The sequence below is a fragment of the Mustela putorius genome, unplaced genomic scaffold (genome assembly GCF_011764305.1).
Source record: "Mustela putorius furo isolate JIRA1106 unplaced genomic scaffold, ASM1176430v1.1 tig00003850_pilon_pilon_pilon, whole genome shotgun sequence".
NCBI classification, from domain to species: domain Eukaryota; kingdom Metazoa; phylum Chordata; class Mammalia; order Carnivora; family Mustelidae; genus Mustela; species Mustela putorius.
This window is the reverse complement of record NW_025422002.1, coordinates 10,614,254-10,637,526: the sequence shown is the minus strand read 5'-3', so window position 1 is coordinate 10,637,526 and position 23,273 is coordinate 10,614,254. Positions and strand designations below refer to the sequence as shown.

At 51.3% G+C, this 23,273-nt stretch overlaps 2 protein-coding genes across 12 annotated transcripts in view; both read left to right on the top strand.

The window, feature by feature from the left end:
- ATP2B2 (ATPase plasma membrane Ca2+ transporting 2) overlaps positions 1-15,461 on the top strand; it is a 365,479-nt gene extending 350,018 nt beyond the window's left edge. For 7 of the 11 annotated variants that reach the window (XM_045063309.1, XM_045063308.1, XM_045063310.1 and 4 more), the window contains 4 exons: positions 1,651-1,862; positions 2,021-2,128; positions 3,986-4,168; positions 12,242-15,461. In XM_045063309.1, coding sequence (XP_044919244.1) covers positions 1,651-1,862; positions 2,021-2,128; positions 3,986-4,168; positions 12,242-12,553 — 815 coding nt within the window. In that variant the 3' untranslated portion in view covers positions 12,554-15,461. Of the gene's footprint in view, positions 1-1,650; positions 1,863-2,020; positions 2,129-3,985; positions 4,169-5,338; positions 5,511-9,360; positions 9,416-12,241 lie in introns of all 11 variants that reach the window. The other 4 variants (XM_013054571.2, XM_013054562.2, XM_045063311.1 and 1 more) reach the window with 2 other exon arrangements.
- Positions 15,462-19,586: 4,125 nt separating this feature from the next.
- The window catches only part of SEC13 (SEC13 homolog, nuclear pore and COPII coat complex component), a 33,537-nt gene continuing 29,850 nt past the window's right edge, over positions 19,587-23,273 (top strand). Inside the window, exons 1-2 of the mRNA XM_004738525.3 lie at positions 19,587-19,707; positions 22,364-22,408. Coding sequence (XP_004738582.1) covers positions 19,705-19,707; positions 22,364-22,408 — 48 coding nt within the window. The 5' untranslated portion in view covers positions 19,587-19,704. The remainder of the gene's footprint in view (positions 19,708-22,363; positions 22,409-23,273) is intronic.

Sequence of the window (23,273 nt, the reverse complement as noted above, 5' to 3'; positions counted from 1 at the left end):
ACCAGCCCACCTGGGATGCCCCAGCCTGGACCCGGCATTCTGAGTCACACCCGCCCTCTTGTCTGCCAGTGAAGTCATGGGGCCTGGGGCCATGCAGTGAGTTGCTCAAGGTCACATAGCAAGTCTTGCGCAGAACTGGGCCCTGTCTCAGATCTGGCCAACCCAAAGCCAGGGCTCTTCCACCAATGACGGCTCCAGGCACGGAGTACACACTAGGCAAGATGGCACCCAGGTGCAGCTCTCTGCCCCTCACAACTGCTCTGGAGGGGCCTGAGGCTCTGGCCCCTTCCCTGACTCATTCCTGCACCTCTCTGGGCCCTGTGCAGGCACCCTCACTGACCCCTCCTCAGGGAGGGAACAAACACCTGCAGAGCCTCCCATGATCCTCCCAGCATTTTCCTTTAGGCTGCTTGCTTCGTTTAGGTCTTCCCCGAACTCAGCCAGGCAGGCGCCTGTCCACATCATGCGTTACAGGGAGTGCCCGAAGGCACACAGGGGTGAGGGGACCTGCCGCCGGCTAAAGACTGGGCCTGGATCCCTCAGATGTTTCAGAGAGGACGCAGGCAAAGCCTACCCCTGGGTCACAGAGAGGCCCAGAGAGGGAAGGGGCTGGCTCACAGTCACACAGGGAGTCGGGGCCAGCCAGGAGTCCCCAGCCTGGGTAGGGCCCCTCCGCATGAAAAGCTGGGCTTTCAATGCCAATGGGCACTTGTCCTCAAGGTCTAGGGTACAGATGTGGATTGGACATGGATCCTATTGCTTAAAAGGCAGTCCTCTTACATAAACTTGGAAGGTGATACATTGGCAGGACTATTGTCAAGGTTATCTTTAGAGTCTTCAAAGAAGCCATGTGAATGCAAAACTAGGACAGAAGGCTGCCGGGTCGGGGAGGAGAGGGGGCAAGTTCCTGGTTTATTTTCTGGCTTCCCCCTTGAGCACCTACTCTCAGCGGTCTTGAATTCAGCTAGACACCTCACACTCAGAAAACCCCAGAAGCCCTCCTGGCACCTGCTGAGACAGCTTTGCCAAGAGACACAGGATAGCCTCGGGCCTGTCATCAGTGCGTGTCCACACAGCAACCCAGGGGCTACTCTCTACCCATCCTGTGATAACTCAAATACAAGAGATTGAGGCCACGGGACTGGAGCCAGCCTGGTCTAGAAGCCCCAGCCTCCACATAGCAACCAATATATCCTAGAAGAGCTCCAGAAGCTTCCAGGGGTTGCAGCAAGGGCCACAGTCAGTTACAAGAACCATCACTTACAGGGAAGCCCAAGGCCTCCCACCAGGGATTCTGGTTCACAACCCATTCTCCCAGTCTTCCCAGTCCAGAAGAGTTTGCCAGCTGGAGGTCACTTTCATAAATAGAGTCACCTGACAGGACAGGTTAAGGCATTCCACCTTTAACAGGTTTCCACAGAAAAGCAGAATAAAGTTCACCCAACCTCTCTCCCTAGAGAAAAAAGGGCTTCATCATCCCTCCACGCACACTCGGGACCACCCAACAGTGCAGCCCCCCACCCCGGTATCCAGAGCGCCGCCTCTGTCTCCGCCTGACCCACCAGGCTGTGCAGAGGAGGCCCCCACTCAGGGCCCAGCGTCTCCCCCAGCGAGGCCCTCAGCCCCGCTCCCGCCCTCTCGGCTTGGCAGGTGAGAAGATGTTCCAGATCGACAGCGGGAGGAATGCACCCCTGCACTCACCACCCTCGGAGCACTACACCATCATCTTCAACACCTTCGTCATGATGCAGCTCTTCAATGAGATCAACGCCCGCAAGATCCATGGCGAGCGGAATGTCTTCGATGGAATCTTCCGGAACCCTATTTTCTGCACCATTGTGCTGGGCACTTTTGCCATCCAGGTAGCCAGGCCCCCACCCAACCTGAGCCGGGGTGGGCAGTGAGCAGCCGGCGCCCCTTGGCTGTGCCCTGCGAGTTCAGACTCCTGAGTTGGCCCCTGACTCACTCTCTGTGTCTCTCCCCCTCTCTCTCTGTCCCTGTGCGCCCCTTTGACCTCCAGATAGTGATTGTGCAGTTTGGGGGGAAGCCGTTCAGCTGCTCTCCCCTGCAGCTGGACCAGTGGATGTGGTGCATATTCATCGGACTGGGAGAGCTTGTCTGGGGCCAGGTAAGCTCCAGGGGGGGTTGGAGGAGCTGGACCAGGAATCCTCCAGTCCCAAGAATGGGTCCTGACTCTGCCATGGACTCGGTGTCTGACCCTAAACAAGGCCCTTCCCATCTCTGGGCATCTGAGTAATGGGGGTTGGCCCAGGTCCCACATACTGGTCTTTAGGGTACCACCACTGTGATTTTTGCCTTATGTCTACATACCTCTGAAAATATTATTTGTTTGATAGTTTCTTTCAATCAAACCAGTTTTTTTTATTGAAATTTGTTTCAAAAGGTAGCTTTATATTAACATGATTAGAAAATCAGTATCATATATCATAAAGAGACGCTAACAAAATAAAATAATAACATAATGAGAGAAATGTTATTAAACTCAAACTCGATGTCATGGCCTGCAAAGGCTCAGCGCCTGAAGCCAGCTAGTTGTTTAAGAGGATAATTAATAAGTGGTATGACACCAAGCAGATTCCTTAAGAGAGCTCCGAGGAAATGTAGGAGGAGTGAGCTCTGCCTTGGCTCTGAGTGACGCAGTGCTGGGTCTGACATCCTCTCCCACTTGGGGGAACCGTGGGCTAGATGCTCTGTGGGGGCCCTTCCAGCTGTGACACAGAACATTCTCCCACCAGTTCCCTTCCCTACTTTTGTCCAAATCCTAGGCATGTGCGCGCACACGTGCATGTACACACACACACACACACACACACACACACACACACACCCCTTGCCAGCACTCACTACTTGCAGGCTGACCAGCTTGTTAGAAGTACCTGGAGCCGGATCTGTCAAAGCGTCTCTATTCCCAAGATGCTCCATCTTCCATCTAGTGGGAGCCCCAAATGGCCTGAGACATTGTCCTTGTCTTCAAGCTGTTCCAGGCTTGAGTGGAAAGTTACAGTAGCAGAAATTAACTAAAAGATAGGAAGAAATTTTAGTTTCATCCAAAAGGTCCTTCTTGAAACTTTGGAGCTTCTTCGGAAAGTTGATAAACTAGATTTGACTTAGAGAGCCCATTCCCTGGGCACCCTCAGAGCCAGGCCATCTTTATCCGCCTGGCACCCACACCTTCAAGGAGCTCTTGGCATCCAGAAGAGCAGACTCCTAATGCCTGAGGATGATGCCAGGGGGCAATGCTGAAACCTCCAGGGAACCCATGAGTCTGTATGCAGGCCAGCCCTCATCTGTCCCTATAGGATATGAAAGGAGTCTCTGATCTCTGCCACCTCAACCTCCCCATAGGGCCTCGCTTTCGCACCTCGGGCCCATGAACAAGCCCTTTGGAGGGCAATTAAGGATAAAAGCATATCCCCTACTCAAACTTCCTCCCATTTCTGGGAGGGCAACCATTCCCAGAGTCCCAGGACTGGCTGCCCCCATGGTATCCAGGCCCTGCACCTCTGTTGCCCACACTCAGCTATCACAGGACCCAGTGATCAGCAGGAAGGAGCCCAGGGACCTGAGGGCCAGCTACGGGCCAGGTTCATGTGCAACAACTTAGACACACCATCTTGCTTAATCCTCAAACTCTGAGAATCACCCCCAGCTTTACAGATGGGAAGACCAGAGCTCAGAGAAGTTAAATGACTTACCCAAAGTCACATGACCTAGAAGGTCTGGGGTATTCAAGGTCACACCTGTCCAGCTCCTAAACGCCAAGATTTTCCGCTGTGCCCCCCAACCCTGGATGACTGAGTGAATTACAAAGCAAATCAATAAGAATTATAAAAGATGGAATTGAGAAACAGGTAGGATGAGTTAAGGCTCAAGCTGAGCATAACTAAGTGGGGAGGGGTGGCAGGTTAGGGAGGAGGCCACCTGAGGGACAGCCCCCATCACCCTGATGCTGGACCCCCTGCAGGTCATCGCTACCATCCCGACCAGCAGGCTCAAGTTCCTAAAGGAGGCGGGCAGGCTCACGCAGAAGGAGGAGATCCCGGAGGAGGAGCTCAATGAGGATGTGGAAGAGATAGACCATGCTGAGAGGGAGCTGCGGCGAGGCCAGATCCTGTGGTTCCGAGGCCTTAATCGGATCCAGACCCAGGTACAGGAGGCTCCTGGGGCTGGGTCACACCTAGCCAGGGCGGGTGGGGGATGGAGGTGGGCGTGCTCCGTGCCACCCCACAGGCCTGCAGAGACAGGGCTCCGGCTCTGCTCTCTCACCTCGCCAGCCTTCGGTACACCCTTGCTCCCCACATGCACGCTCCCGTGACTGCTAAAGAAGCCGCAGCCTCCTCAGGAAACTTCCATCTCACCCCCCAGACCAGCGAGGGCTCAGCCCGGGGGTAACACCTGCCATGGGTTTCTGGGGGAATGCCCCTCAGTGGGGAGGGGGCCTGAGTGCTGAGGTGAGTGTGGGGCTCTGGTCAGGGGTGTGGGGCAGCCACCAGGAGGGGCGGTGTAGGGCTGGACATGAGTCCGTGTGAGGCCAAGGCCAACCCGTCTCCCGGGCCCAGGCATCAGCCTGAGAGATCCGGGCATCTCTGCACATGTGGACATATTCCCCACCAGGGCCTTCAGACACTGCCCTCCAAGCCTCCACCACAGTGTCACAGACACGTACGTGCGTGGCAAGAACACACATGCAAAGCACATGTGGGATGAGTTTCTTCCCAGCCCCCCCACACACAGGCCACACGCTGTCACATAGCCCTCTGCCCGGGCTGGAGTTCTAATCCAGGCTGTGTGTTCATAGCCCTGTGGGATGAGGGACACAGGGGACCAGGAAAGTAAGAGAGGGTGGGCCTCTTGCCCAGACCACACCTAGGCAACCAAGAGTAGATCACCTGGGCTGCTTCACACCCACAGGGCACTCCTGAACATTTCCTCATTGGCATTCACAGCACCCCCCCCCCCAGTTTTAGGGGTGACCGAGGTTCAGGAGACAGTCCTCTCGGAGAGCTGGGGTTGGGTTGCGGGGCAGGTGTCCCACCCAGAGCCTCCCGACACAGCCAGGCTTTTCCTCCCGCAATGAAAACCCCAGTGCGCAGCCCTCGTGGCCAGCCCTCCCTGGCACTCTGGGGCCTACAGAGGGGCCTGGCGCTGAGCAGATGTCTTTCAGAGCCTTTGAGTGTGTCTGGTAGTCTTTGTTTGATTTAAGTCACGTTGTCGTTGTCACCGTGGCTGCGGCTGTGCTCGTGCCGTTGCGCCTGTCAGTCGTGTAGCTGTGTGTCCGTTCTTCTCGCAACTTGTCTCGTTCTCTCCTCCGTTGCAGATTGAAGTAGTCAATACTTTCAAGAGCGGGGCCTCCTTTCAGGGGGCCCTGCGGAGACAGTCCTCCGTCACCAGCCAGAGCCAGGACGTAGCCAATCTCTCTAGCCCTAGTCGCGTGTCGTTGTCCAATGCTCTTTCCTCTCCGACCAGCCTTCCTCCTGCTGCAGCTGGGCGTGAGTGTGAATCCTTACTGCCTCGGGCGCCACCGACGCCAGTGCTGGGCGGGCAGGGGCCGGGGCACCAAGGACATGGGGGGCAGTCAGTCATGGCGAGGCCCAGGGGGCTGAGGGGACACCATCATCGAGGAGGGTCCCCGTTGGTCAGGAGAGCATAGCCAGTCATGGGGTGGCCGTCTCTTGGTGGGCCAGGGTTGGCTGGGGTCAGGGTCAGGGGCTTAACCATTCAGTTAGGGGGTCGTGAAGGTCAAAAGTGGCCAAAAAGGTCTGGGTCAGTCAAGGATTGGCATCTGGTGGGGAGTTTACAGTGATCAAATGCTCTAGCCCACCAGAGGGTCACAGTGGCCAAGGGGGGGCAGTCAGCCAGGACAGCAAGGAGTATGCCAATTGGTCTAGTGCCATACTCAGACAGGAAAAGCCTGGCCTACACGGCCAAAGTCAGAGTTGGCCAGGAGATCAGAGTCTCACAGTTAGTTAGGCGTAGGGTTACCGCAGGTCAAGACCATCAGGGATCCCAGTCCGTCACAGTGGGGTCCAGCCAGGTGAGGGGTCACTATTGATCAGAGGTCCTAGTCGGGGAGGAGTCCCAGACCGCCAAGGAGATCACAGCCTGAAGGCCCCAGTCACGGTAGTTCAGAACCCTGTGCCTTCTTCCCTTATACATCCAATGGCATTAGCTGCCCTACCCACTACTACCCTGCCCGATGAAGGTCTGACCCCTTCCTAGAGAGGACAGTGCTTCTTACCCATTCAGCTTGACCTCAGGCAGAAAACAGTGAACAGACTTCACTTCTTGGCTGGGTGTCAGCAATCCCTGAGGGATTTGGTCTAACCCATGGTTTCCTGCCCTTCCTCAACTGAGGGGTAGCGGGGACTCTGGCCCCCTCCATCTTCTCCCTCCTGCCAAGCTCACCTTCTCATGCCACCACTTCTGACCTGGATCTCTCATCTCTGGCCTATCTAGATCTTTTTGAACCCCTCCATAGCTTCTGGCCCCAGAGGGAATAAGAAGTCTCTATTTACCGCCTACCTTCCTTACCTTGTCTCCAGTCAGCCCCTCCCAAACAGCGGGGGAGCCCCTAGTCCAGGTCTTCTCAGATTGCCACAATGTATATGCCCCAGCCCTCAAGCTTTTGATGAGGAACGGGCTCTGGGTTTCATCTCTCCATACCCCTATTCAAACACAGTACACCCACTGCACACACCCCTCCCACTGAGCAGGAGAGGACCTAAATGCCAGGTGGGAACTGGGCCACCTGAGCCCTCTGACGGGAAACATGAGCCACAGAGAGCCTGTTGCTGATCTATGCTCATGTCCCGTGATTGTTCAGGGGGTGCAGCCCTGCCAGGTAGGCAGGGTAACAGGGACATGGCAGAAAAGGGAAGAAATGCCCTTCTGGGTTCATTCATAGCACAAACACCCAGGGATGGGGAGACCAGGCAACCCAAGGTGAAATGGAGATCTGTTTGAGCAGACAGGGTCCAAGTCACGTTTCCGTGACAATCACTAGGAAGCACTGCCAGGTTTTCTCAGGGCAGGAAACACTTTGGTCCCATCCTGCCCCTACCCGCTGCAGCAGAGAGGCTCCCTGAGCTAACCTCCTCCTGCATCCACTTAGCCCTGGCTTTGCTCAGCACCACCAACTGTCTTGAAGTCCAAAGACCAAGTGTTCCAGTCTGGAGGTGCCTGGCTGGCTCAGCTGGTAGAGCACATAACACGATCCCGGTTTAAGTATAGAGATCACTTTAAAAAGGGGGCGGGGGGGTTCCAGTCTGGAGAGCCTCTGGGGAAAGAAACCATTTCTTTGGGTTCCTGCCATCCCTCCTGGTGACTCCCACATCCCTCTAGCTGGATCTGACCTCTTTGAGGCACGGTGCTTCACACTGGCCACAGCTAGAGCCTGTCTGGCATTTCTGGGCACGCAGGCAGACTTTGGAAGTCTTCCCGTGGCTTAGCCCCATACCTTAGTTCTCACAGTCCAGAGAAGGAGCTCGGTCACCTCAAACCTGGGCAACATCATTCTCACCTTTTCTTCTGTCCTTTACAAAACCATTCAGTAAGGCCAGTCAAGTGACACCCAGTTCTCAACACTCCTTCTTCAGAGACTACATCCATATCTGCTCACCCTCCACCCTCCATTCTCTCTGAGGCCCCAAAGGGGCTGGCCAGGCATGACCTCCTCATCCAGCTGCCACGCTTGAGTATCTTGTATTCCTACCCTCTACTGGAGAATCTAGACTGTAATTTGGGGTGTATTGTGGGAGCCTGACCATCCCCGTAGCCAAGAGTACTGGTTCCAAAGGGGAATCCCCCCAAATAGCTTCAACACACACATTTTGATCAAGATGGTCACAGTGTGAACTCTCAATAAAAACTCCCAGTTCCTCCCTCACCTGAATATTTGCTATAACAACAGCATCTCCTCTGTTCTCCAAGGATTCTGAAGGCCCTCTAGTTACCAGGCAGGGTCTCTTCAGGAGTCAAAGGCTTTTTTTCCCACAAAGAGGTGTGACACCAGTAGTCGGGAGTCAGAGAAGGGGTTCTGGATTGGGTGGGCTGGAGAGGTGGGCTACCTCCCACCTCCTCTGAGCAGGCAGAGGCTTCTTCCTAGGGATTCTCCAGCAGAGGAGGGTGGCCCTGTGCATGCTGAACCCAAATGCCTGGGATCTTATACCCTAGAAGGAGTTAGACCACCGTCCCCTGGGTTGCCAAGAGTTGACCACCAAGGCCTGTGGTGGGACACTGTCTGCTTGGGGCGGACTTCTGACCCATGACCTTGGGGTGAGGAGCCCCCAACCATCCCTCCCCTGGTACCACTGTGAGGTGGAGGGCCCCAGGTGGACAGGTGCATGCGGTGATGTGACAGGCAGGTCAGACTTGCATCCAGAATGTTTGGGAGGGAACTCTGCTCCACACTCTTGCTTTCTTCTTCTGACTGACGCAAAAGTGAGTTTGTTTTTTCCCCCCAAAACTTAAAGGCACACGCCTGAGGCTTTATACTTGAGCCCCACTCAACATTTTCCAAAGTAGTTCCCCCATCCTTCACTTCGCATATGCCTCACCAGGGAAACAGGAGGGAGGCTCTGCCAATACTCCCATTTCACTGAGAAAGGCCCTGAGGCTCAGAGGACTGGACGGACTTGGCCACGATCACACAAGTGAGTGGCAAGGGGTCTGACTCCAAGGTGCCTCATTTTCCCTACCATCCCACACCACTATCCAGACAAGCCTATAGCCTTGGAGCTTCCAGGGGTTGAATTTCCATTCCAGAACCAGTGCCCATGCCTACAGCCTCACAAAATGGAAAGGGGTCCATCCTCTGGACTCTAGAAGGCCAAGAAAGCTGTTTCTCTGCTGGAGTCTCTGCCAGCCTGGCTGGGACTGGGGAGAAGGGCACCTTCGGGCTCTGTAACCTGAAGCCAAGCCCCCTGCCGCTCCTGCTTATATCCCTCAAGCAACTAACGCCTCTCAAACCACTTTTGTATTTAAGCAAGTTCATAGCAGGCTGTGTTGGTCAGCGAAGGTCCTCCTCCTTTGAACCAACCAGGCCAAGCAAGCACAAGAGACTCCTAACTCAGAACCGGCCACTTCCTGGCCACTACCATCCAGGGGGCATCTCCGGCTGCCATGCCCCCTTTCCCCTCCTGATTCCAAGGACTGCTAGGGCAAGGAGTGCGCATCTCTTAAGGGGAGAGATGAAGAAGGAGAGAAAAGAAAGCTGTGCCTCTCGTTAGCGTTTTGGTAACAAACTTAGTGCAATCTTGGGTTGGCGAGAAAATGGCTTGCTTCTGGGGTGGGGCCTAGACCTCTCCACTGTCTGAATATTCCATGTGTTTGTTTCCCTAGAGGGCTAGAGAACCCTGGAGACAGAGTTCAGCAAGAGAGAGTGAAATTAAAAGAGGTTGTGAGTCTTTAACCTTGAGCCTGAAATGAATGTGAATCAATCCCAGACTCTTGGCTTCCCTGAAGCCGGGTAAACATTCGAGTATGTCGAACCGTCCCAGCCTGTCCCAGCCCAGGGCCGACGCGTTCCCTCAGAGCCCTCCAAGAGGGGCGTGGGTCTCCTGCTCCCTTTGTGCTGATGAAACCACAAAGTCGGAACTCCCACAGGCCGGGTCCTTTCCCCTCTCTCATCCCCCCATACCCAAGTGCAGCTTCTGCCCCAAAATCTCACTTTAGGGTAGGCAGGGATGGGAGGCGGAAGAGCTTTTTTTTCTTCCCGTATTTTTTTCATTTCAGCCGCGGAGAGAACCGAAGTGGACACTTGAGATGACCGTGGCGGGGTGTCCCGAAAAGTCTTGTCCCCACAGTCTTGTCCAGAGTAGTTCATTCTTTCTGTTGTCTCCATGCCAGGGGGAGGGCAAGGGGCCTGCATCTCATTGTGTGTCGTCCCCTCTGCATTTTCAGTCACATGATAGGGTCCCACCACCATCCCTCCTCCTCCTCCCGCCTTATTGCAATTCAGCCTCAGAACACACTGGACACTAGGCTGGACAGTTACAGTGGCGATGCTTCCCATTTGACAGATAAGAAAGATGAGGCCTAGGACACCTTTTTTGTTGGTTTCACTTAATCAAGGGTGTAATGGCCTGCTCTTCAGGAGATCAGAATATTTAATCATCTCTACAGAGCCACGAACAGGGAATCCAGGGAGAACGAGACCTCCGAGCAGTCAAGTGGCTATCACGGTAGTCTGCTGGCTCTCACTTGGCGCCTGATGCCTCTTATTTAAAGCATGATTCCAACAAGCAAGGTCCCCTGGAGTCCCCATGCCACAGCACATAAGAGGGAAAAGGGACAGAGGTGCTTTTGAGCAAACAAGGAAAAGTCACAATGAGTAATGATGGCTGACAAAGAGAGAAACTTTTATATATATATCTCAAAACTCTGGGGTCTTCCAGAAGACCAAAAGGATTACTGACCAACTTAAAGTTAAATTCTTCTCTGTGTACACTAAATCAAAAGGCACTCCTGTGCTGCAGAAACACTTCCCATGGAAAGAGTACAATAAACCCCATGCCAGGACACTTAAGACCACCAGCCACAGCCATCTAGAAAATTCACTTCCATGGACAGGGCTTTCCCCACTGCGCCCCACCAACAAGACACCCCTGGGTTTAGCTGAGAGGTCCACAGATCCTGGTACCACAAGGGCATCCCCACAAGAACCCCACTAGTTCTCTGCCCCGCCCAACCCAACCCACCCCACCCCTGCCTCAGGCCTGTGGTGTGGAGGTTCCCACTGCTCTACAGGGAGGGCCATAAGCACACCCTCCAATCCACGGCCAACTTGGCTGAGGCTCTGCTCCTTGGAGGCACTGATGCTGCCTCGTATCCCCCCCGCCACCGCCTTCTCTCTGAGTTGGGGCTAGGAAGAGAGGAGGAAATACCTTTGTCCCAAATCCCATCTGCCTCTTGATGACCGGCATGGCTTCCCCCTCCCAGGAGTCTGAAGAAAGGGACCCGTCTCTCCAACATGAGGGTCCTGTTCCTCTGCACTCCATGAGGCAGGGCAGAGGACAACCAGTGAGGCAGTGTGTCTTGCCCGTGGTTAAAGCATCAAAAGTGGCAGAGCCAGGACTCAGACTCAGGTCTCCCTGACTATGAGTCCAGTGTTCTTTCCGCTAGTCTGGAAGACCTGATGTCCAACCTCCTTTTGCTCTTCAGAAAACCATGGGTTCCAACTAAGACACAGAAAATGAAAGAATATACTTTTTTGTGCCTCGGGTCCACAGACTTTAGAATCCCACCCAGGGCTGGGTTTGGCCATCTGATTCTGGCCTCCTTTGGGGGGGTTTGTGTTTTCAAAGCACAAACAAAGAAATAAAATGCTTCAGGAAATAAGAGACCCCCAAAGTCAACTCCAATGACTGGCCAGGGCTTTGAGTCTATACTCGAGTGTTTACCTCCCAAATGCATGAAGGAAAGAAACGTTGGGTACAAAGACCTCCGTTCACATTGTCCAGGCTTCCAAGTGTAGCTGTGTGTCTGTCTGTGTGTGCCGTGTGGTTCCCGACCCCTCACCGTGGCATGCTCCCGCCCCTGAATGTCATCAGTCTGCCGGCTCCTCCGTGCTTTCTGGCTGCCTCTGCTCTGCACCCCAGAAAGCCCTGAGTTGGCTTTGGTTTGCTTTGCTGCCTTTGGTTTGATGTTCCTGTTCTCTGGCCCTCGTGTGTCTTCTCCCATCCGAGCTCATCCCACTGTCTCTCCTTTCCGTTCCTCTTCTGTTCGTGACATGTTATCTGTTCCATGTTGTATGGTTTCTTAACTGCGTGTGGTTTTCTTAAGATTAATGTTCTAAAACGAGCTTCTCCTCCTTCCTCCTTTATTCCCACCTGGTCCCGCTCCCCTTCTGCATGGTTGAACTTCTGCTTTAAAGTTAACAAGGCTCAGTCTCTCACTAGGTCTGGGTGCCCGCCGGAGTGGACTATGCTTCCTCTAACCACTGTTTCCCACTATCTCTGTGATGGGGCTTGATTCCTCCTGTCCTAATATTGGAGTTCTGACCAAAACCAAAGCAGTTTTTAAAACCTCATGGATGCATATAACCTGAGCCCCCTCTCCCATTCTTCCCCCTCCTGCCCGTGCTCATAACACCCAGCGACTGTGGATTCCAGCCGCCTGCTGTGCCCTAACCTCTCCCCATAACCCCTCCTCCGAGCCCCCCAGCTTGGCTGCTGCCCCCAACTCCAGGACAGTGCTTCTCACCCCTGTGCTTCCCTTGCAGATTCGCGTCGTGAAGGCGTTCCGTAGCTCTCTCTATGAAGGTCTAGAAAAGCCTGAGTCTCGAACCTCCATCCATAATTTCATGGCTCACCCCGAATTCCGGATCGAAGATTCACAACCCCATATCCCCCTCATTGATGACACCGACCTGGAAGAAGATGCCGCGCTCAAGCAGAACTCGAGCCCGCCGTCATCGCTCAACAAGAACAACAGCGCCATCGACAGCGGGATCAACCTGACGACCGACACAAGCAAATCAGCTACCTCTTCAAGTCCAGGGAGCCCCATCCACAGCCTGGAGACGTCGCTTTAGCTGAGGACCCCGCTGCCACCCACCCCCCTCCCCGGGCCCATCCATCCAGGCACCCAGCTCACCCAAACAGCAACGAGCAACAACAGGAAACCAAATACTGGCGAGAAAACCAACATTTCCACCCAACAGACCCTTTTTCTGGCTGCGATGCTGTTTGAACTCTTTTTCACTTTGAGGCAAGGGGTGGGATCTGCTCGGGGAGGGGGGCTTATGGAAGTGAGCGATTTTCCGAGAACCAGCCCTTCCCGGCTCCCACCCAAACACGGACCAGCCATGCACCCGCCAGGCCACCATGTCCCCTGCATGAATGTACTGGACACTTCCAGTCCTCCCCTTGTTTGGTTTTGGGGGGGTCGGGGAGGGTTATTTGTTTGTTTTCTTAGGCGGGAACTGCAAACAGACTCTTTTCTGAGACTATTTATCCAATCCACTGGTCTGTGAGTTTTTGAAATGCTTGTGCAGCATGGTCTCAGTTGTATAGGTTAATTTAACAACTTTTTGAAACTGCAAAGCTTAACTCGCCTAGTAAATTTGCACCAACGGAACCGAAGAACTTCATAGACATTCACGAGGTTATATCCATTTCTTTGTATCTATATCAACGTATACTTTTCCAAGACTGTATACGTCCATATAGATATGTGTGTATATATATATGTGTGTGTATATATATATATATACACATACGCGCGCACACACACACACACACGGATATATAAAGTTTTTTTGCCGGCATGTTGCCTTGTTTCCGCTTAAATTGCTCTATTTTAACTTATTTATGTCCTAAAACAAGAATGTAATTTGTTTACAATCCTGTAGATAACGTCCTTGGCTATTTGTATGGTTTAAGAACACTGGCGGCTGAGATGCTATAGAAAACAGCTCAGCCCAACAGACACTTCCCTGGATTGCAACCTCGATGTTTTACAATAGCCATGCTCTGATTTTTGCCTGCTGTTTCCGTTCAATCATGTCACTACCACGGGAGGCTCAGGCAGAAGCCAAACGCGACAGAAGAGGAGTCTCCATCTGGAAGGGGGTTAACACCGTGCTCCGTGCTCCGTAGACACAGGGAGAGGAGGAGAGAAGGCTTCCTAGGTTCGCAGCACTAATGGCGGGCCCGGCCCGAGGATGACAGGGTCCACCCAGCTCTGGTGGAAGACTTTTCTCTCGATGAAACTCACTTGAGTTTACTAAGAGCATTTCAAAAGGAGGTTCTCTTTGGCACTGTCTGGACAAGTTTGAGGTAGTGTTGCAATATTATAAATGCTACTGTGTTGATTTTTTTTTAAGTAATTTAGAGGTTTATTTACTTATAAATTGCAGCATATGAGCTGTTGGCATACTGGATGAGGATCATGATGGCTTGCTGCTTTTATTTTTATTTTTGAAGAAGAATAGCCTTTTTCTCTGCACTATTTAGATCCGAACGAACCTTATGATGTGTATATTGAGATGTATTCAGTGTGATTTTTAAACCAAATTGTCTTCCTGTAGTCGCAATATATACTGTAGCCTTTTGACAGCAAGTCTTGCTTTCCCAGACAGAAAGCCATTCTGAAACCCTACAGTATCACAGGTGAGGAAAGGTGGTTATTTTTCCCCCAAGACAATAACAGCACTAGTAATCCCACTTAATGAAAGCTTATTTAATTGTACGTCAGCCTCTTAACTGCTAAGCACTTTGTGGGTATCAGCTTTTTTCATAAAAGAACTTTTGTATTTAATACAAAGTTTGCTTTGAGACTTTTCAGCATACGATCTTTTTCCATAAACTTGTACAGTGCAAAAGACATTTTGAATACCATGATCGATGACGTCCCATGCTTCGAGGAAAACCAAACACTTTCCACCTCGCTTGCGAAATTCATTCCTCATACTGACCCCTTCCCACGGTTGCTCTGTGTCAGCTCGGCCCTTCCCTTCTCCAGGCCCAGAGAATTCTTCCACAAACAAGATGAGAGCCACTCGGGAAAAGAGCCATAGTCAGCTGGGAGGGCCTACGGCTAGGTGGCTGTTGAAGGAACCTGAGGCTTTGGGATCCCAAGTCAGCCCATCCCACCTGGCAAAACCATCCCGGAAGGAGGACTTTCTGTGTGTGAGAGCATCACCTGAACGTCGTGAGGGAATCTCTCTGAATGTACCCAGCAGAGAAAACAGCATCCCCAAGGGGGTGACCAGCCCTCAGATGTGCTTATTGGATTCCAATACAAACACCGCCAAAAGCCAGCCTGCTGTTCTCCTGCCGAGAAAGTGAAGACCTCCACGTGTGACAAAACCTGGAGCAGCTTTGGAACACGGTGTTTTTTTGTAGTTTCCTTTCTCAAGGTTTTCCATCTCCCCACCTTCTTCTTGGTTCCAATCCTGTGTCCATGACCTCATTCCCCGATAGCAGGAAAGCCGCACTTGCCCCCCATGCTCCCTGTTCGTTTGGATCAGGGACACTGGGAAGACAGGAGGGCTTTCTCTGAGCGAAGCCTAGCTTGGGGAACAGGGAGCCGTGAAAGTGACCGAGGACACCCGACATCAGTGTTGGTCTTTTCTTGTCAGGGATGATGGATGCACACACACACACACACGCATACACACAGAGGAAATGATTGGTTTGTCAAAACTCACTGTAGTACATAAAGCTTGCACTCTGCGTCCTATATCTAGCAGCATGGGGTACGTTTGGCAGTTCACCCCATTAGGGGGTCAATAATTTATGACCATTCATCTGTTTTTATGAATTTTTTTATCTAGACAATAATTGTAAATAAAGAACTCACCGTCTCTGTTCATTTAATACTATGCAATGGTTATGCTTTCAATTGCTGACTCTTCTTACTCCCGCAGTGTGGTTCTGAAATGTCTGTGGTTTTAAAAAAAAAAAAAAGGCAAAAAACTAACATCAAACAGAACACAGTAAATATATACTCTGTAATGTACAATTTTTTTTTCCAGTTTGGGACTGCACCATCCACTTAGCTGCTTCTCTGTCCTCTGGACAAGGGCTCCAGGAGAAGATAGCCAATTTCTTCTTAGGTCTAAGCTCAGCAAGTTTGTCTCCCCTCCACAGATGAGAGAAGAGCAGGGAGCCCATTTAGTGACCCCTGGGGCTGGAGAACCACCCACCTTTGGAGGTGGGCGGGGAGGAAATGTTTCCTCCCTACGACTCGGGCCAGAGCTTTGCCTAACTCTGAAGCAGCCTCCACTGCTCCCACCAACCCCTCACCATGGCCCCTTGCCCCTTATCCCCACCAGAACACAGAGTAGACGAGAGAGAGGGTGTCCCACTTTTGAGACCAGACCAATGTTAATGACGGTACTGGGCCAAGGATTCTGGACCGGTCTCAGCCTGGGTAGCCTACTTATTGAATAGCTACTCTTTTCCCAACCATGCTGAAATGCCACCTGTACCACATACTGATAACTTGTATAGATTTGGGTCTATTTCTGGAATCTCTTTTCTGTTCCCTTATCTGCGTGGCTCATCGGGCACCAGCCATACAGCTCTAATTACTGTTGCTTCAGATAATGTTTTACCATGCAGAAGAAGTTTTTTTTCTTTTTCAACAAAATGTCCTGGGCATTGTCTCACAGCTATTCTTTTAAGTAAGCTTTCAAATATTGCCAAGTCTTCCATCCCGAGCACTTCCCCCACCCAAGGGCCCTGCCATTCGATGTGCAAAGGCCTGCCTTCCTGCCATGGTAAATACTGTTCACTCAGGGTCACTAGATAGAGTGTCCCGTGAGGAGAAGCAAAAAGAGCATCCTAAATTTGGGGGAAAGTCCTATGTTCCTCCCACCATCTCACCTGTATCCTAAGTCAGGGTGTCACCAGAAGAGGCCACCAAGCCCCCCACCCCAACCTCAGTTTGGGACCCAAAGTCACCCACCTTGATTGTCCTAGGGGTGGACCCTGCATCTGCCCCAGGCCAGAGGAGGAAGAGGGCTCTCTTCCACACCTGGAACTACCAGAATTCATGGCCCAGCTGCTTTTATTTCCAACTCTCCTCATGAAGAAACGTTTATTCCCATCTCCCTTTCCTGAACTTTTTTTTTCTTTTTTTTTTTTTTTGGCCAGGGGTGGGAGGGGTCACTTCTTGTTCTTTATTCAAAGCTTTTTCGGTGGTTGTGTGATAGGTCCTTTGGGATGCAGCAATTTCTTTCCTGGACCTTCACACCACCCAAACCCCCCTACGCATTCATGCTCCACTTAAGGGAGGCTGTCAGCTGGGTGTACCGTGACATGCCTTCCACCCTAAACTCTCTCCATAGTGTCTGAAATCCCATTAGAAGATGGTTGGGGTGCGTTTCTTGAAGGCTTTGGGTCTTCCAAAGCCAAGTCCTATCAAACAATAGCAGAAAACCCCCAGGTCTTTTCCAAGTTCCAAGGCAAGCTCTCCTGATTGTGATATAGAGATCCTACTCAACCAAGTAGAGGGAAGGGGATCCCAGGCCCTGGGCATCAGCAATCACCCCCTCCACCAAAAACAAGACCTTTGAGGCTGCCCCGGGACCTTCTCAGCCCCCTAAGTCTGTTTTGTAATGCCTGTGGTGCTCTCCCTCCGGACCTTTCCTCTTGGGGGTCGCCACACTTTGCTAACTCTTGTGTGCACATATTTTATAACAGAGTAGCGAGGAAATGGTGCCGCTCCAGCTTCCACAAGCTGCCCGGGCTCTGGGGGGCTCTGGGACAATCGGGGCTGGGAAGTGACTGTGCTCTTATTGTACACTCTTTATTTCTCTGTATCTCTGGCTTGTGCTCTTTGTAATTAATGGGATTTGTCTGCCTTTTCAACACTATCCTGAGCAATAACAATAAATGCACACGTGGAAATGCAGACACGGTACACATCACAAGGCCTTTTTCCGCAGGACAGCTGGGGTCCCTGCCCTCCGTGGATTTGGACTCGGGGGGAAATGGAGTCCCTGGGAGGGAAAGTCACTTTGTCCAAGGGTGCACAACTCGGTGGGCGGTCTCTCTCCTTCCACCACATCACACTTTTCAAACTTCCACCATTTAAGGAGCAAGTTTAACCTGCCATTAAGTCATTAACCTTCCATGAGCAACAATGGACAGTCCCAATGAGCAAGACTTTGGGGGAAGAGGTCTTGGAAGAAGAAAGAAATTTGGAGACAGGGGGTCTGGGAGGTAGGGGCACATACTGGGTTAAGAATGGCCTGATTTGGGGTCTAGGATCAAATGCAGGGAGGTGATGGGACAAAAGATGTGGGTGGCACCCCTCACTGGGGAGAGGGGAAGCAGAGGGAGCCTGGCGCCCCAAGAATTTGAACTTTGCAAACCTCTGCTGAGCATCGGCAGAAAACAAGAATGTGGCCAGACCAAGAGATGATCTCAATGTTGGCTCAAATGTTGAGGGTTGCACATGTGCACTTACACACACACACACACACACACATACACTACTAAAGACCAGCCCTTGTCAGGGAAAACTGATCTTCAGATCAAGCACCGTAGAGGCCCATCCAAGTTCTAAACAATTTCACCTCCCAGGGTCAAATTACTCCCAACATCAATGATCCTTCAGCGTAGGTATTTTAATTTCCAATTAACAGAAGAGGAAATAGCGGCTCAGAGAGAAGAAGAGTAGGCCCAGCTAGAAAGGATAAGATAAAATAGTGCTCCTAGCAGTCTTGATGCCAGAATTGGCCCCTGAAACCTCTATATTACAGTGCCTTTCAGTCTGACTAGTAAGTAGCTTAATGAATAAGATATAGTTGCATTGCTTGTCCCAAATCCCCAATTCTCCAATGTCAGTGCCTATACCAGGGAATTCCTTGAATTACAACTATGCCCCATGCATTATATTTGCATTATGCCTTAAATGTTTCTGTCTCTGTTTTCCACTTGAGAAAAGCAAGGCTCAGAGAAAAGCAAGGTTCAGATGCACCAGAGAATCAATGGTGCAGCTAGAGATGGAAGGCCAGGGCTTGTCCCTTGAAGAACAGGAGACCCAAGAGCCCCACCCACTTTGTCCCCAGCTCCACCTTAAGTGCTGCTTCCCCCCTCCATCCTTGCAATATTTCTCCAATATTTCTCCATTCTGAGAGGAATAATTTTGAAAGCTGGGGTGGGGCTGGAAGAGTGGGCTGTTGTCTGGAGACCCAGCCCTTAACTCTATAAGAACCCACACCCTTACTCCCTCTCCTAAGCTCCTTGATGGCCTAGGTCTATCACACTCTCTGAACCTTAACATCATCTCTTCAGCAGTGACCATCTCCAGCTAGGGATCTTCCGTCCAATGTTAAGAGAGAAACTGAGTGACTGTGACTTACTCATGGAGAGCCTAGGCTCCACCCTAGATCCCTGAACTCCTTAACACCAGGAGGGGTCTAGGTCTGCCAGACCATGCATGTATGGCTGAGGGGAGCTCCCAGGCCCCACCCAGCAGCACAGCATTCTCCAAGTACTTGCGGGAAGCCGGGGACCTAGGGGCTGAGGCCATTGGGGTTTGGGGTCTCCGTTCTAGTTGCAGGAGTCTACTAAGATCCCACCCTATCTGTGGTTTCTACCTCACAGGACCCCAGGACTGTGGGGAAAGGGCAGTTTGAAGACATTGGTTTCCACGGCTTGGAAAGGGCAGAGTGAGAGGGCTTAGCCTCTGGTAGCTGGCATTCCCTGGCCTTCTCTGCCCCTAGTTCCTGCTTTGGGTGCTGAGGAGGGACTAACAACAAGGAAGCAGTAGATCCAGTCAGTCTACCCACTACCCCAAAAATTACTCATCCGACAATGCTCATCCTAAGGCCGGTCGCACCCAGAACCGCAGGGAGGCGGGTGAAGCTATAGCTATGAATCCTTCCTTTCGTGTATAGATCTCAGCAAAAAGGAAGGGCTGGTCGGGACAGAAGATGGGCGAGGCCCAGGATCAGTGTTGCCGCGGAAACGAGAGCCCCGCCCCTTTGGTCTCACTTGTACGGCGCACAGAAGGGGAGGGGCATCGGGAGGGCTGGGGCACCGCCCCGGGAGGGCGGGGCGCTGTCACGGAAAGGCTAGGAACGTTTGTGCGAACGGACCGCGTTGCCACCCGGCGGCTCCAGCGCCCCGGCCGGACCGCCCACCAGCCCGGCGCCGGAAGTGAGTTGTTCGGGGGCGCCGCTGGGAGCTGCCACGTCCGAGAGCGGGAGTTGCTGTGTTCGCAGCCATGGTGAGTGTGAGGACCGGGGACGCGGCCCTCTCCCGGGTTCCTTGACCGTGCTGAGGTTCAAGCCCGGGGCTGGGGCCATTCAGGTTCCCTCTGCCGATTTGGGTGTTGCGGGGTTCTGGCCTTGCCCCTCGGAACCTTTCAGAATAGGAGGCCGGAGGCAGGAACCTCTTGGAACTCTGCGGGCCACACCACTGCCACATCTCTCGCTCCTTTTCTTCCTCTTCCCCCAACAGTTGAAAACAAAACCCAGGACATCGTACGAGCTAGTGTATCCTGAGCCCTTAGTAAGTTCTAGACGTTGTTCATAATCTCAGTCTGCTAACAGCCCCGCAAAATAGGTGCTTCTGTTATCGACACTTTACAAATGAGGAAGCTTGAGCTTCGGAGAGGTGAAGTCTCTTACACCACTAGTTAAGTGGCAGAGCTGAGATTCGAACCCACGTAACCACTCCCTCCTACCACCTACCACCTCTCCCACCGGAGATACATGTGGACATAGATGCTGGGCTCCGAAGTTGATGGGCAGTTCTAGACACTGATGTAAGGATGAGCTAAATTACTCTCTGAAGGTAGGGACTCGGGTTTTAAATCTCTGTAGTATGCAGTGTACAGTCATTCCACATTTACTCATTGAATGAATGCCTGAATGGTAACGAATGAATAAAAGTGCGTCGCTGGAGCCTGGCACAGAGTGGGGGGTTCAGGTATCCAGTGCGCTCAGGAAAATGGGTGTGCCTGGGGTTCTGAGGGAACTTGGGTGAACCAGAAGTCAGGACACTGGGTTTAGTTCTTGCCCTACAGGGTTTGAGATTACTAATCTCTTGAGGCCCCTGATTCTTCAGCTTCTGAGTAGAATCTCTTGTGCTCTGATACTCAGCTCTCTCCCTAAATGAAATTTTAACTCTTCAACGAATTCTGCAGAGCTGAATTGTTTTAAGGGATGACTCTTACTATTTAACAAGGACCAGACCAGCTAAGGTACTTAGGAGGGAGGATTTTTTTAGAAAGGAGCTTTAAAAAAAAAACACTTGTTCAGAATTATGTTCACCATCCTGGCTGGTGCGTGAGAGTGGCTAAAAATACATGCTTGTTATGTGTAAGGCCCTTTAGTGACCTCCTGAAACTACTAGGAAACTTCTCTTCCTGACTGTCCTTAGCCCTCAGCCTTTGATTTAGGGAATTGAGTGTAACAGCTACTTTATGTTCCAGATAGGCAGCCGAGTTGAGTGGAAAGCTTTGTGAGCTGGGAATTAACAGGTGGGGGCTCTTTTTCCAGCTCCACCTGTAACCACCTCTATGATTTCAAGTGCTTCCTCCTTTCTGGACTCCTTCAGTTCCTTAATTATCAGACTGCTCCAATTAATTCTGCCCTTTGCCCTTCCCAGTGCACATGCGAAAGCACTTTGTAACCCATACAGCTTGGCAAGAGTAGGAGACGCTTCTCTTTCTTACTTGCCTCTGCAGATGTTGAAGGTCCGCTCATTAGGGAATCTCGAATTTAATGAAAGAACCTGTGCTTACTTGATAAATATCTTTGAACTGCTTTGCACCTGTCCAGCTCCAGTGTCCACCTTTCTGAAAAGTCAAGTCAGACTTTATACCTGCAGGGCTTGTGCTGGAAAAAGATGAAATGGGGAAAGTGATAAAAAAATACCAGTTCCAAACTGAAACCTCCCTTTCAACCTCTTTCTATCCCTGGAAGCAAAGTAAAACTATTTTTATTAGTTTACTTATTCATTCAGGAAGCTGTCACTGGGTTCCTTTTGGTTGCAAAGCACTGTGCAGGGTGATTTGAAAAGTTTCAGTACTGGGGATGATACAGACCCTGGGTCCAAGGAGCTCCCCTCTGGTTGTGAGAACAAAGGGTATAAAGTGTTGTACACCTTCAGTGCTTCAGATATTCAGAGGAGTCCAGTTGGTTGGGGAATCTAGGAATCTTCAAGAAGGGGGGTATAATTTGAGCTGGACCTCAAAGAATGAATGGGAGAGTGATGACATCTGTGTTCCAGCCCCATGAGCTGCTCAATCCTGGATCCCTGTAGATGACAGCCTAGGATCTGTCATAGGTGGTGGACCAGAGAGCAGTCTACCAGGTGTTGGGTATTAACTTTCTCCAGGTGTTGGGTATTAACTCTCATATGCCCCAAATTGCCAGTGAGATCAGAAGCTCTGGGATCCAGGAAGGGAACAACAGCCATAGATCCCCCAGTGTCCCTCTTCACCCTCAGAGTGGTGAAGACTGGTTGCCATTCTCCCCTCTTTGCTCACGTTAGCCCCTCTGCTTGGACTGTAATTTTTTTCCCCTGCGCCACCTGGCAAATTCCTCCTCATCTAAGCCCCAGTTCATGTCTACCACCATCAGCTCCTCAAGCCGCTATAGTACATGTAAACTGCTGTTAAAGTACTTACCTTTCCATGGTAGAGTTACTTATGTACAAGATTTTCGGGGGGGGGTGGTGTGGTAAGAACACTTATTTGTGTCTATATCTCTAGTCTCTGGCACGGTGCTTAGCAAAAAGAAGGTACTTAAAGTAAATGTTTTAATGAGTGAACAAACAAATGCAGTCAAGAACCTTGATAATGAACGGTCGTTTTAATAAGATGATTGCATTCTAACTGCCATCTGTTCATTCACCAACCGCATCTTTGGTTCTAGGTGTCAGTAATTAACACGGTGGACACCTCCCATGAGGACATGATTGTAAGTATTCCTTTTTTTTTTTAATTTAATTTTTTTAAGTGTTCCAAGATTCATTGTTTATGCACCACACCCAGTGCTCCATGCAATATGTGCCCTCCTTAAGACCCACCACCAGCCTCACCCATCCCCTTACCCATCACCCAACCCCCTCCCCTCCAAAACCCTCAATTTGTTTCTCAGAGTCCACAGTCTCTCGTGCTTTGTCTCCCCCTCCGCTTTACCCCAATTCACTTTTCCTTTCCTTCTCCTAATGTCCTCCATGTTATTCCTTATGCCCCACAAGTAAGTGAAACCATATAGTAATTGATTCTCTCTGCTTGACTTATTTCACTCAGCATAATCTCCTCCAGTCCCATCCATGTTGATACAGAAGTTGGGTATTCATCCTTTCTGATGGCTGCTTAATATTCCATTGCATGTATGGACCGTATCTTCTTTATCCATTCATCTGTTGAAGGACATCTTGGCCCTTTTCCACAGTTTGGTGATTGTGGCCATTGCTGCTATGAACATTGGAGTACATATGACCCTTCTCTTCACTACATCTGTATCTTTGGGTAAATACCCAGTAGCGCAATTGCAGGGCCATAGGGTAGCTCTATTTTTAATTTTTTGAGGAATCTCCATAGTGTTTTCCAAAGTGACTGTACCAACTTGTATCACCATGTAAGAGGGTTCCCCTTTCTCCACATCCTCTCCAACACTTGTTTCCTGTCCTGTTCATTTTCGCCATTCTAACTGGTGTAAGGTGGTATCTCCATTCAAATTTTGATTTGAATCTCCCTGATGGCTAATGATGATGAACATTTTTTCGTGTGTCTGTTAGCCATTTGTATCTCTTTTTTGGAGAGTGTCTGTTCATGTC